The 13,596-nt window shown below is 40.8% G+C and overlaps 2 protein-coding genes across 2 annotated transcripts in view; one reads left to right on the top strand and one right to left on the bottom strand.

The window, feature by feature from the left end:
* The first annotated feature begins 6,077 nt into the window (after positions 1-6,077).
* On the top strand, positions 6,078-11,133 carry LOC116382873 (AP-1 complex subunit sigma-2). The gene is made up of 5 exons (XM_031846283.1): positions 6,078-6,258; positions 6,704-6,882; positions 8,252-8,360; positions 8,460-8,597; positions 9,360-11,133. The coding sequence occupies exons 2-5, from the start codon at positions 6,704-6,706 to the stop codon at positions 9,405-9,407; spliced, it is 474 nt and encodes a 157-aa protein (XP_031702143.1). The 5' UTR covers positions 6,078-6,258; the 3' UTR covers positions 9,408-11,133.
* Positions 11,134-11,152: 19 nt separating this feature from the next.
* Positions 11,153-13,596, bottom strand: part of zrsr2 (zinc finger (CCCH type), RNA-binding motif and serine/arginine rich 2) — a 4,793-nt gene continuing 2,349 nt past the window's right edge. The window contains 5 exon segments of the mRNA XM_031846284.1: positions 11,153-12,270; positions 12,367-12,476; positions 12,577-12,632; positions 12,986-13,199; positions 13,353-13,483. Coding sequence (XP_031702144.1) covers positions 11,351-12,270; positions 12,367-12,476; positions 12,577-12,632; positions 12,986-13,199; positions 13,353-13,483 — 1,431 coding nt within the window. The 3' untranslated portion in view covers positions 11,153-11,350.

The following is a 13,596-nucleotide window of genomic DNA, read 5'->3' as shown; positions in this document are numbered from 1 at the left end:
TGTGTGTGTGTGTGTGTGTGTGTGTGTGTGTGTGTGTGTGTGTGTGTATGTATTATTAATTCAATACTGTAGTTTCAAAGAATAAAGTTATCCTGGAAACTATAGACATTTCCCTCTGTGTCATTTTACAATCACTGTTATAAACGGTATATGTGAATGTGTAAAAAAGTGTGTTTTGCATTATGCTGGAACATCTCCCCTTTTCTTCTACGGTGGGAATATGAAATACAGACATATCATTGCTTCACATGAAGCAAAAAATTCTTCTTGCTTGACTGAAACAGCAGCAGAAATGGAGCGTGTCTGCTACAGCCCTGAGTGGTGTGTTTGGCATTGAAATCAGATCCTGCCAGTTACACCCACTTATGTTGCCCGAACCCCCGTATCAATCTGCATCTCAGCGCTGAGGATGTGTGTGCTGTCTGCAACACTGACTAACTGACTGGCAGAGAGAGGTGGAGAGGTGGGCGAGAGTCAGATGAGAAGATAAATGAGCTCTGCCTCACAATCAATATATTCAAATCAACTTGCATGCTAGTGAGAAGAGATCTTGCCCGTCTTGTTAAATCAAACCTCTTCTTCACCGAGAAGAATCCAGCAGAAGCTGGAGTCCGTGCTAAGGCAGTTTCTGGTGAACCTGCATCCTGTAAATAGTTGTGTCTGATTTTGGGAATCTGACCCGATGACAGACATTAAGAATTGCTGTATAGCAATAGCCAATATACCCGCTGCAGGTCTCGTTTCCTTATGTGGGTCGTATTGACGCATTGGCACACTCTGAACCCCAAGCAGCTTCGGGCCGTGTTTCACTCCTGTCACATTTTTCTCGCTGTGGCCTTGATATTCACTGCAATAAGTCCTGCACCTCTATGGACAACCATGGCTAGAAGTAGAGATAACTCAAAAATGTATTTTGTGTAGTACAGTGTAACAAAATGACGATTCGATAAATCAAGAAGAGATCTCAAAAAGGGTTTAAGTTGTTTTCATATCTATGTTTGAATTTACTTTTGTAGCATATGTTTGTTGCTAATTAGCTGTACACTTGGTAATGTCAGATAAAGAATCATGTTTTTTGTGGGTATATTTTTTTTAGAAAGGACATAGCCCTTTAACCACAGGAAGTCAGGACATATTGGCCTCTGTTGCTTCAATTTAGGCAATTTATTTTTTTGATCTCACTCATCACCCATCACCCAATGAGTGCAAAACTAAATAAAGAAAAAGTACCCTTTAATGGGGCTCAATGGAGGTTGAATTGGAAAATGTTATAAAATGGATAACAATCTACAATTAGAAATCTCAATTTCCCCAATGTCAACTTCCGTCTACAACAAGAAACAAAAAAAAGCACTCAGATGCAGTGACCCGTTATGTTTTGCATGGTGTAGCTACGGTTCTACTGTTAGCATTTGTATGCTGCACTTTAGGAGTTTTTGCCTCATCAGTCCACTAGGAAGCAGCAGAGTTCCAAAAATGAAATTGTCATGTTCTGTTTTTTTTGTTTTTTCCATTAAAGACGCTTCAATGGCATTTATTTTTCACATTAAATAGTAAAATGAAAGATAATGCATGGAAAGTTAAATGATGTATATTCATATCATGACCTGGTGTGTCCTTGTGCATAAGATGAAGATCAATATTGTTTCTACATTACAGCCTCACAAGTGGCTATTGCTCTTTTTAAACATGCAAGATTTGCCTTATGTAGCAATGGATGTGACTGCAGCTGCACAAAAATACTTAGTGATGAATGGATGACTCCTTACAGAAAAAATACTTTCTCTGTGCTGCCCATAATCAATATACTGTACATATTTCAAAGCAGAAAAGAGGGCAGGTTTCACCGCCGCTTCACATAGCTTTGTCATTCTCTGACTAAAGGGCACACTAGGTGAGTGGCCAGAGTGGGTTTGTCTTGTCAATCGGGGGGAAAAGAAACAGGTGGGAGCTGGAAAGAAGCCCTGCTGTTTGGCTGCATAGAGAGTAACAAGGAGGGACTCAAAGCAGCACAAAGATCAGGGGCCTTAAAGGCCTTACAATATTTTATGCCAGCACTATGGAAAATGAAATCAGCAGTGATGTGATTTGATTATATTCGATTAGGGGTCTAAACCCTTCTACGGAAGTGTGAGTAAAGAGTATAGAAAAGCTTGAAGTATTATGGTTATAGATAAATTAACTCCAAATGTGGGAAAGCATTTCAAATACATGTCTGTATATTTTTTTCTTTCTTCCTTTTTTTCTGCAACCATACATTTCTCTGGAAGTGTGTTGTCAACATGGTCATAACTGATAACCAAGTATAGTCACAGTTGACACATGAGGAGGTTTCTCTCATGGCAGTGAGCACAATTCCCTCTTCTTCATCTCTATCACATCTCCTGCTTTAATACAGCAGGACGTCTGCCGTCCCATCCCTTGCAGTTATCTGGGTTTGAGATGTGAGAGACTGCCAGACTGTAGATAAAACGCCTTAATAATGTGTTATGTCTACAGGCAGCCAACCACTGGGGGATTATACAGACGATCCACAGGTGGTGGTCATATCATAGATACATCAGTCGTTGATGGTTGGTGGTCTTTCTGTCAAATCTAGTGCTTATAGGAATGGCAATGTTGGTGCGTCGGTCCATCACTTTAGTCCAGACTGAATAATCTCAACATTTATTGGCTGGGTTGCCAGTTGATCAGCTCTAATTGGTTCTCTCTTCAGAGTCTTTGGCCCAATCCCAATGTCACTTTCCATAAGTCAGCATGGTACCATATTTACTTATTGATTTGTAGGTAAATTCGTATGTTGTTTTTATATGTTTAATTGGAGTTTATACTATTTTTTGACTTGTTGAGTTTTATTTTGATTCCAATTGTTTACATATATGCCTTTCATTCACCTCTGAAGCACAGCTCTGTGTGGGCCTCAGGTGTTTGATGCCTGTGACTCTTGTCTGGTGACGGACCGATTGGGTTTGCTGGAGAACACAACGCTTTCAGCCTCTGAGAGGAGGGAGGGAAACGTTAACGTTCTCTGATACAGCTGTGCTTCTGCTGCTAGGGCAGTGTAAACATATAATGGCTTAGTAGATGAGGAAGACAAATATTTCCCAAGAAAACTCTGAAGGAAACTCAGAATTACATTACCTGTCTCAGAGTGCCAGGTGTTGCAGTCAAAATGTAAGTCACCCACAGAGGAATAAGGGCAGTTGAGGAGAAAGCAAATAATATCCCGAGAGCATAACCCCACCAGGGGTACTGGTAGGTGTTGTACTTGAGTGGTGTGAACTTGATCAGAAAGAGGACCAGTGTGCACTGTGCAGAGAAATAACACAATCAAGAAAATCAACAACCAGTATGAATGTATATCTGTATATGAAACATCTTTTGAACTTTGAACATATTTACTTACAGCGCAGATGGCCGGTGTGAGAAATTTCCAGCAATATTTCATATACTGTGAAGGACGATAGCCAGTAATAATCGTCATAATAACGCTCAGCACCTTGGACACAGACGGGTTTTTTTAGGCCATTTATTTGTGGCCTCTCGGGGGTGCCAGGTTGGGTATTTTTGGCAGGCTTGTTATAGAGATCAAACACAATATCCTGACACCTGTGTCTCTAATCAAATACAATACAAAGCCCTGCAACTGACACAAGCTTTGTTAAGCTTATTTTCATAAGGTCCATTTCGAGAGAATTTCGCAAGGTCCGGAACATCACTAATGTTGTTAATGACATAATGTCTAACTTGCGCAATGATTTAGTACCATATGTATTGAAGTAGCCGAACAGTTGTATTAACGTCTGCATGTAGTCAACAACTGACTGTCAAATCAAATATAGAAAGTGCAATTGAATAATATCTCAACAATATTTATTGACAGTTTTAAAATTGAACTGGATGAATTATAATTAATAATCAAATACATGAATTTAAATAAATTAAAATATGGACTGGATGAAAAAATAAAATACATAAATGAAAGCTTTTAAAAATGGTAAACCTTAAAATAAAGTACTTAATTTTAGAAAGATGAACTGAATTGACCTGCAGCTTTAAATTCAGTTCATTCAGGTGTGAAGTCGTGTCACCCAAAAAAGCCACAATATTATATTCTTATCTTCTAAAAAGAGAAATTTGTGTGCAGGACTTTATCTGTGGTTATTGAAACCACTTGTTACAGCTCTAATCCTCTCAGTCATAAATACGTCTATATAAGTAGTTTAGCATGTCGAATAAAGTCATAAATAAGTCACAGCATGTTGAATAAAGTCAAAGTATATTGTCATAAAAAAGTCATAAAAAACGTTATAGTATAGTAGCCTACATCGTAAAAATTCATAGTAGTAAAATGCAAATTGGGTAATCTTTTCTTCCAATCGGAGCAGTGAAATGTGCCACGCAGACAAAAAATTATTAATAGAAAGACTTATTATTATTATTTGTCTTAATAACTATTATCCACCAAATAATTCAGTTCAAAACTGTTCTAAGGTCTTAAATCCATCAATTGACTAATTCCCAAACTCAGGTGCAGGTGAGATTTGGGTGTGTCTATAGTTACCATACAGTACACGGGATGCAATATATTAGCATTTGAATATGAGTCAACAACTGTCAAATCAAATAAAGAAAGTACACATCAATTCTATTTTAACAATTATTATTCACAGTTTTCAAATGTAACTGGATGGATTATAAATAATACATAGAAATACATAGATAAATGTTCTCTCATTTCAAGTAAAATAAGTGCTCTATCTAAAAATAAAATACACAAAAGAGAACTTTTGAAAAACTTGCATCTTAAAAGAAAGTGCTTGATTTGAGAAAAATGAATGAAAATGAAAAATGAAAGAGTTTGGCTGGAGTTAACGTATCTCGTCTCTTTTGTTAACTCTGTTTCACATAACGGTCTCAATCAGGTTCTGTCAACCCTGTTTCCTGGCTGTCTCTGCTTCTGGTTCTATGCCTCTTGTGTTCACACCCATGACAACTGCAGTTTATTGATTCAGCATATATTTTTGCTGTAATGTGTAACTTAATTTTGACTAATATTGAATTGTTCACCATCACATAATCCTCTGACAACTGCAGTGGCAGTCCTCTGAGCGGCAATCGTCTGACACCTAGTGGCAGTCCGAGACGAACAAGACAACATGCTCAGCTGACAGAATGAAACCCAAGAAATTAAGAAGATATTTAGAAAAATGACACCCCAGTCACGTCAATAAAAAAAACGTGATTTGATAAAATGTAAGTGGAAGTTGTGTTTTCAATTACTGGAAGAAAGGTGAAAAGAAGAGGAGGGGGCCCAGGGGGGCCCACTCCTCTGACTAGTGGTGGCAGTCCGTGACAACTATTGGCACTGGCAGCTCGTGGCACCTACTGACACCTACATATAAGCAGAGGAATCTTTTATTTTTGGATTGGACTTTTTTTCTGAACGTATTCATCTATTTTTTAATTATAATAAAACGGATGATTTATTTTCATTATTTTAACCGATTGTTGTAAATGTCTATAAAAGTAATAAATAATTTGGAATGAGTGTATTTTGTTCCTTTTTGTTTTAAAACCAGCAAAATCATACTTAAATAAAATGAATGAGAAACAAAAAAGTACAACGTGGTTACTCTAAGGATGTATACAGAGAACGGGGGCTCAGGCAACTCAACTAAAATCATAAAACTAATTTACGGCAGCTGACCTGTCGTAACAACAATGGGTGTTCTCAGGAGATGCGGCTCGGCTCAGCTCGGCAGCCACTATCAGCAGTTACTCTCGCTGTCTCTTTATTAATTGTACAGCAATGCATCATATCTTATGGTTTACATTTTTTTTATTTACATGCAAACTATCCAGCAGTTCAATAAATGCAGTAGAGTTCAACACTAGCATTAAATTCCGATTCACTCAAAACATTTTCAGGTAATTATTACCGAAGAGAAGTGAAAATGACTTCCCGCCACAGGAAGGCAAAGCTGTGTGGAGGAATATCGGATAGAATAACGGAATCTTTAAGCCAATCAAATCCCAGAGCTGTGGCTTTTTCGGCCAATCACAGCGCTGCTGACTTCATCGTTGCCTCACCAGCAACGACCATCCGCTAGCTAGTTTAGCGTCAGTCTGGAGGAGAAGCTAAGCTACAGAGACACCGGAACATCTGTTTACTGCACTCTCTTTGGTTATGTATTGCTCTTGAATTTACTGAGGTTAACAGTCGTCCAAGTGACTAAATCGAAGGCCCGGTCGAAGGTAAAGAGTCGTGTTTATTTCTCGTGTTCGCTAGCTGGGCGTCGCGGGAGGGGGCACACAGTACGCGTAACGTGTTAATGATGTTGATATGTGGCCGTTTAGCACGGTTAGGATAGACAACACAAGCTAATGGAATTTTGTGCCAAAGCCTCCTGGACGTAAAATTGAGCAAATATAAAATACATTTGACCAGGCGACTAGTTCGTATCATCCACTAATGCTTGTATTTCCTGTTGGGCCGTTACTTGTTCATTCTTCTGTTAACTTAGATGTGCTGGATTAACTTTCTTATAATATAAAAACACACCATACGTGTCACGATGGCTGATTACGTACCACCGTCCCTCTACCTCTATGGCTTTATCTTCTCCTTCCTTCTCTACAAACAATGTGTCTTTATCTCATCTCGACCACGGATAACTTTAAATTGAACTTCCTCTCTCAGATGCAGTTCATGCTGTTGTTCAGCCGGCAGGGAAAGCTGCGCTTACAGAAATGGTACGTGCCCCTGTCTGACAAGGAGAGGAAGAAGATCTCCAGAGACCTGGTCCAGACCATACTGGCCAGGAAGCCCAAGATGTGCAGCTTCTTGGAGTGGAGGGACCTCAAGATTGTGTACAAGAGGTAAGTGAGTAAGAGAAGTTTACATTCTGCCTGGAAGTACATGCAGTAAACACGTGGGCAAGCAGAGATCATCTGAATGAGGCTGTCAACACAAGCTTGGGTCTCTCTGGGTTTTTTTCAGGGTTGCTACTCCTCTCATCTGTGACTTTACTATGAAACTCCCTTCTTAACGGCAGTTAAGAGTTGCTTATCATGAGATATTGCAGCTACCTTTAACATGCTGGGTGTTAAAGTTCATTCCTGACTATGGAAATATTAATTTCAACTCCAGGTCTACTTACTACCGTCTTCCAGAGCTTTCATCTGCATCTCATGGTCTTCATCAGCAGATGGAGTTTGCGAAGTATTTGTGGAGATGGTTTAGTTGTTATAATATGAATGTGACTTATGGATAGATCTTCAGCGACATGATAACAGGTGGTGGTATCTGGGGGAGGTACTGCACAGATGGGGTTCCTCTGTTGATTGATGATGACTGTGAGATATCGTTGAAAGGTAGCAAGTGGGCCTTAAGGTCCTTCATTATTTTGTTAAACTTTTAACGTAAAATGTCTTATGCCAGGCATGTCTTAAGGATGATCTTAGCAATAGGACGTGTTCGTTGTTGGCCATCTGCGGTGGCTTGTTGGGGGTGTTTGTGAAAACCAATGTTTCAGTGATTATTTTGCACTGAGATTTGTGGCATTTAGATCTCACCTTCTGGTGTGTGATGAAAGCCAGCAACACCCCCTCTCTAATAACGACTGCCAAACAATTGAGGACTGATTCAAACACAGGAGGAGTGCCTGATTAGTCCTGGACGTATGACCGCTGAGTCATGAAAATACAATACATCGCCATGTGTCCAATATGATAATCAAAAGACTCATCAACAAAGACAAACAAGCAAACTTATTTATTTTAAGTCTAATTGATGTGATGGTATGAGTGGCAGACTTGTTTAAAAACTGATGGTTTTATTGGTTTATTTATGCCAATTACACAATGACATAGCCATAAAACCTTTAAGATACACTTGTCATTCAAAGTAAATATAAGGGATTTTAAAGCTGTTTTGCATTTATATTTGGGATTTACAGGTGTCTTACATGGAAAATAAACAATATGGAAAAGCATTTTTTTATTTATTTTTTTTATCTAATGTGACTTTCTGTGATACAGAACAGCACCAAACACCTGAATGCAGAAATATTTTCCTCTTTAAAGACCATACACATATACATACATATATTCTGGACAGTGATCACAGCTAAATTACCACTAACTAAATTAAACACACTGATATGTTGCATTTCTGAAGAGCTGAAGCACTAATATCTGTCCACATCACCGCCGCGGTAATCTTTCATCTCCTCGCTTTATGCTGTAGATACGCGAGCCTGTATTTCTGCTGTGCGGTCGAGGATCAGGATAATGAGCTGATCACCCTGGAGATCATCCATCGATACGTGGAGCTGCTGGACAAATATTTTGGCAGCGTGAGTCTCTCAAACACCACATGTACCGTGCTGATTGATAGTGCTGCGAGAATCGGGTGAGGATCTCCTCTGATCCGCTGCTGTTTGTGGCCTTCACAGGTGTGCGAGTTGGATATCATCTTCAACTTTGAGAAGGCCTACTTCATCCTGGATGAGTTCCTGCTGGGCGGAGAGGCCCAGGAGACGTCCAAGAAGAACGTGCTGAAGGCCATCGAGCAGGCCGACCTGCTGCAGGAGGTACGCACACTTCTTCATCAGCATATGGTTGAACCCACTAGACAGACCAACCTGGTCTCAGGAGACCAGTATCTGTCAATCAACCTGCTGCCTTTGGTCTGTTAAATGTCTCACAATTGAGGAAAAATAGCCATCACAAGCTTCCAGAGCCCAGGGTGATGTCTTCAAATTACTTGTTTTTGGTCGTCCAACACTCCAAACCCCAAATAAGTATTCACTTTACTGTCATTTAAATCTTGACAAATTTATGACATTTTAGCTTCAAAGATTATTTGAACACGTTTGTCAAAATTGCTGCCGATACATTTTCTGTCGATCAAGTAACCGTTGCACCTCTAACTTGGTGTAAATGAAGAATTAACTTCTCTCAGGGATCCTAACGTGGAACACAGAAGGGCAGATCGTAAATGTTGGATTGCTTCTTTCACCCCGCTGCCCTCTACACCTGACGCCACCCGTTTATTCTGAGCCTGCAGCGCTTGATTAATACCCCTCTCTCTCCCTTGAGTCCGTGAGCTAAAGCAAGTGCAGTCCTGCATGTTTGCGTTTCTGTCTTGCTGTAGTTATTTGCAGTCGGCAGAATGAATGATTTATTTATAGTAAGGCATGTAGTACTGTTGTTATAACTGCACGGCTCACTGGAAAAGGGCTCCCTGTTCCCGTCACACATTAGGACTCGTGTGCTTTGAATTTTGACTTTGTAGGTGCACTACAAAATGTACAACAGCAAAGAACATTTCTCTTTCTGTTCTTCGTCTGCAGGAGGCCGAGGCACCACGGAGCGTTTTAGAAGAAATTGGGCTGACATAAGTCACCGTGCTGTTCCTCCTCCCGGCTGCAGATCTGGCAACCCCTCCACGTCTCCATCCCGTCTTCTCCTGTTGTCCCCCCGTGTCAGTGTTGTGTGTGTATATAATCCCCACCTATGTGCTGTATTGCTCTGTTCTGTACTATCCAGTAATGCCCTTTTTAATTTGGTGCCAACTGTGGTTTGAATGTGTCTCCTATGTACAATCTCCCTCGCTGTATTCTGCAGTACTGTTAGCATAACGTCACTTCTTAAAACTCCACACAGTACAATGTAGCGACGACATGAAAACTGCAGCATCATATTAAGAGATCCATCACCGCCGATTGCAGGCTTGCATGTGCTGTTTGGCTTACGAGGACTTTTTAAAGGTGCTTCTTCTGTATGTATAACCTTCACATTTGAGTCTTGGAGCTAAGCGTCCGAATCATCATTCGAAACTGATTCTGTCCTCTGCACACATAAAAAACAGGTTTTTACCTTGTTTCTCAAGAGCAAAATATTAAAGCATTATTTCATTAAATATAAATCTGGCAAAGAACCATCAGTAGTTAACAGGATAACTAATAAAAGGTTTAAGTTTGGTTCATTGACAATATGAGCAAGAGCATATGTCATTTCGGACTGTTTTGGATTAGGGGAGAGGCACAGTTTGGGAAATGAGTTTTGTATTTATCATGTGGTGAATGGAATATTTTTTTTATCCAGACGCTTAAGAGAGTCTTTGAGGACTCTAGAAATACCTTCAGAACAGCAGCAAGTGTTACTAAATGACCCGTTTTTGTTTTGTTTCAAACGGTCGTATATTTATTTTTTGTCAGTCGTGACTCGTGTAACGGTAATACATGAGAAGCACCAGCTTCACTGACACGTTTACAATCACTATCACAATATCACATAGTGACACGGGTCAACTCAACCCACCACCGAAGTGAAATGAAACAATTACCCATGATCAGTATCGGCGTACATGATCTGTAGGTTTTGGTGATTCCTCTCCAGAAATTAACCATTTCTTTTTCTAAACTAAAATGTTTACCTTTGGGTAACCGTGAGCTGTTTGTCACTGGTGTCATGTTTGTTGAAATTGTCATCGTGTCGTAAACTTTTCTGTCAATTGACTTATTTTCCTGGGAAAAAAATAAACCCGCTTAGTGTTAAGTCAGGAATAGGTAGTGATCAAAACAAAATAAACTATTTTATGTATTGTGATACTTAAGTCTTTAAGCCTAACACATGACCAAAGAACACTGTGTTTTACCGGCTCTATGGTGTCTATGGAAAGCTAACATGGCAGAAAAAGGGATTTAGAACTGCAGGGTGTTTGACAAAACATGTGGGGATTACTCGGCCACAATATACCAGTATTATGTAATTATTCCTATCCGTTAGGAGACAGGTCCATCTCCAGTTTCTTTATGGAGTCGGAACGAAAGAATATGAACTGCACATATCAGGGTAGGTCATTAATATTCATCACTGTCGGTTCGTTCACTTGTCAGCAGGAAAACGAGCCCAACAAGTGATGAACAGAAGCTCATCCAAACTTTTTATCTGCATTCTTAAAACCACAAAGTGTTTTTGTTGAACATTCATAAGTAATTATGGTTCATCTTTAATTTGTGCAAAAGAGATCACTTTTTGTATTAACCACTGCCAACACATTTGCCAACTTTTTTTTCCTTATATTTGAAAGTTATTAACAATAAATGTATCCAAAAAAAAAAAGAAACCCCATTTGTTGCTCTTTTGTTTTTATATAGCTTTTACTCAGCAACAATAACCAAGTAGTGCAGCAGCTCCAGTGATCACGTTTAATTATTAAAGCAACGTTTTCCAAAAGCTAAATATTCACATATGTACACACTGACGGGTGCTATCTCACTGCATCAAGGCTCCAAACACTCACACAGTTAAAGTTAAAAAGAGAAAAGCCAGAGCAAATTCACAGCTTTTTGAAATGTAGGAGCCACTCAGACCGACTCGTGTCACCTTTTCCAGCAGGCTCACCGGGTGTTTCTGTTTAAGACTGTTCACTTTCCACCTCGGGACTAAACTTCTCACTGTCAGCACACGGACTCTCATCCAAGTCATTGTTTTTCTGAATTAGCTCCGTTTCCTTTATCTCCTGACCGGGACTCGTTGCAGTGAGATTTGCCAACGCCTCTTCCTCCGACTCTTTCTCCTTTTCGGACTCTCCAGATGAGGCCGTCCCTTCAGGCGAATGGCTTTTCTTCTTGTGCTTCTTCTTGCTCTTCTTCTTGCTCTTTTTGGATTGTTTGTGGCGCCGGCGTGTGTTGGTATCCTCATTAAGGGGTTTCTCTATTTTCTCTGGTTTCTTGGGTCTCCTTTCTCTACTTTCTTTCTTCCTTTCTCTGCTTGTGCTTCTCGACCTGTCTCTCGTGTCTGTATCTTTGTCTCTGCCGTCTCTCTCTTCACTTCTATTCCTATACTTGTGCTCCCTGTCTTTATCTCTACTCCTGTTTCTGGGCCTGTCTTGCTCCCTGTCTCTACTCCGGCTCCTCGACCTGTCTCTGCTCCTGCTCAGACACCAATCGTTGGTCCTGTCACTGTGTCTGGATGACCGCTGGGAGGCCCTCCTCTCTCTGCTCCTCCGCCTGTCGTCGTCCCGTCTGCTGTGGGATCTCTCGGACCTCGGCGGGCTCCTGCTGCACTGACGCTGCCTCCACGATCGGTCTCCGTATCGCTCCGAATGCCACCCGTCTCTGCGACTCCCCCTGACGCTGCGGTCTGGCGACAGGTGCAGGTCCCTGTCGGCCTCCCAGAATTCATTGCCAGGGTTCCGGAACACGTGCAGGAAGTTGCAGTGCTTCCCTTTGGGGCACTTCTGTCTGTCGAACAATCCTGGGGAAGACACAAACGAGATAGAAGACGGACTGAATCTTGTATCTCTGCTGTGCAAGTGAAAGTGCCGCTCTCGCATCGGTAAGAATAACTCACCACAGATAGCATTCTTCCACCGGGTAACAGGACACATCTCACAATGAAGCTGCCGGCCTGCGTACCACCTCCCGTTGAACTTGATGATGGCCTCTGTACACTGCTCCTCTCTGGACAGACGGACAAGAGGAACACAACGCAGAGTTTTCAAACACCGTACAGTTTCTTATATTTGGGAAAAGGTCGTGGAGCAGTTGTGCGAAAACTTACGTGTCAAACTGAATGTAAACATTTCCTCTCAGGTGAGGTTCATAATTGCAGCTGACCTAAAAGAAGACGTCAATGAAACCAGATGTGTATTTTTAGTGGTAATAATTTGATCATGCAACAGTAGATTCTTTCAGGCATCAGTAAGAGATCTATTGACACATTTATACTATTTCATTTCCTGGTAAAAGAAAAACAAATATTACTTCATATTGACTTTATTGAACAGATTAAGCACTTTAAATAAGTGGTGGACCAGACTTCTCCTCTACACTGACCGCATTGTGAAATCTCTAATGTCTTACTTATTGAAGTATATTAGTTTAACAAGATGGATTACTTCAGAAAGCTGACTGTAATTTGGGTACTTGAGTGCATGCTTAACACACCGACTGTCCTAACGTCATCTTACCTTGAACTGCACCACCTTGCCGACGCTCTTTAACTCCGGCAGGACGTCATGGTAGAACTCGAGGAAAGTCTCCTGCAGCTCCTCCTCGCTGTGTTCCAGACAAGCGTCGATGTCGTAATCATCGCGGCGTGACTGCTCCAAGCCAAACGTTGTAAACATACCACGGATCATCAGGGTCGGGCTGGCTGCGGGATAAACGTGCTTCCGGGAGCATCTGGAATCAAAAAGACAGAGAAGAGGGGAGAATATACAGAAATATGAGGAAAGACTTCGTCAATGCGCCTGTGCATCCATTCAAATCGCCACTGAAATAATGTGTTTGTGAAGTTAACGTAGCGAGTCACGTCAGAAGAGAACGAAATAGTACCTGTCTCCGAATCGACACGCCCCGGTCTTCAGGAAGAACGGACAGTTGGCCACGTCGCGCTCTGTTCCAAAGTTGTCGCAGTTCTTCGTCGCGGGAGCCTCGGGATTCATCCACGGCTGTCCGTTCTCCAGCTGGAAGTGACAACATGAACAAAAATGTATATTCTGTATAGTTTACTTTTAAACTAGAATGAGATGTGCAAATATATATATATATATATATATATATATATATATATATATAT

The sequence above is a fragment of the Anarrhichthys ocellatus genome, unplaced genomic scaffold, assembly GCF_004355925.1.
Source record: "Anarrhichthys ocellatus isolate YVR2014 unplaced genomic scaffold, GSC_Weel_1.0 scaffold6, whole genome shotgun sequence".
NCBI lineage: Eukaryota > Metazoa > Chordata > Actinopteri > Perciformes > Anarhichadidae > Anarrhichthys > Anarrhichthys ocellatus.
The sequence above is the reverse complement of the archived record's forward strand: the minus strand, read 5'-3'. Positions and strand labels throughout refer to the sequence as shown.

What these genes read in the sequence shown, in the direction of transcription:
- LOC116382873 (XM_031846283.1), top strand. Translation starts at nt 6,704, where the DNA reads ATGCAGTTCATGCTGTTGTTCAGCCGGCAGGGAAAGCTGCGCTTACAG. An exon ending in CTCAAGATTGTGTACAAGAG is followed by an intron (nt 6,883 to 8,251) that starts GTAAGTGAGTAA and finishes TTTATGCTGTAG; the next exon opens with ATACGCGAGCCTGTATTTCT. An exon ending in TGGACAAATATTTTGGCAGC is followed by an intron (nt 8,361 to 8,459) that starts GTGAGTCTCTCA and finishes TGGCCTTCACAG; the next exon opens with GTGTGCGAGTTGGATATCAT.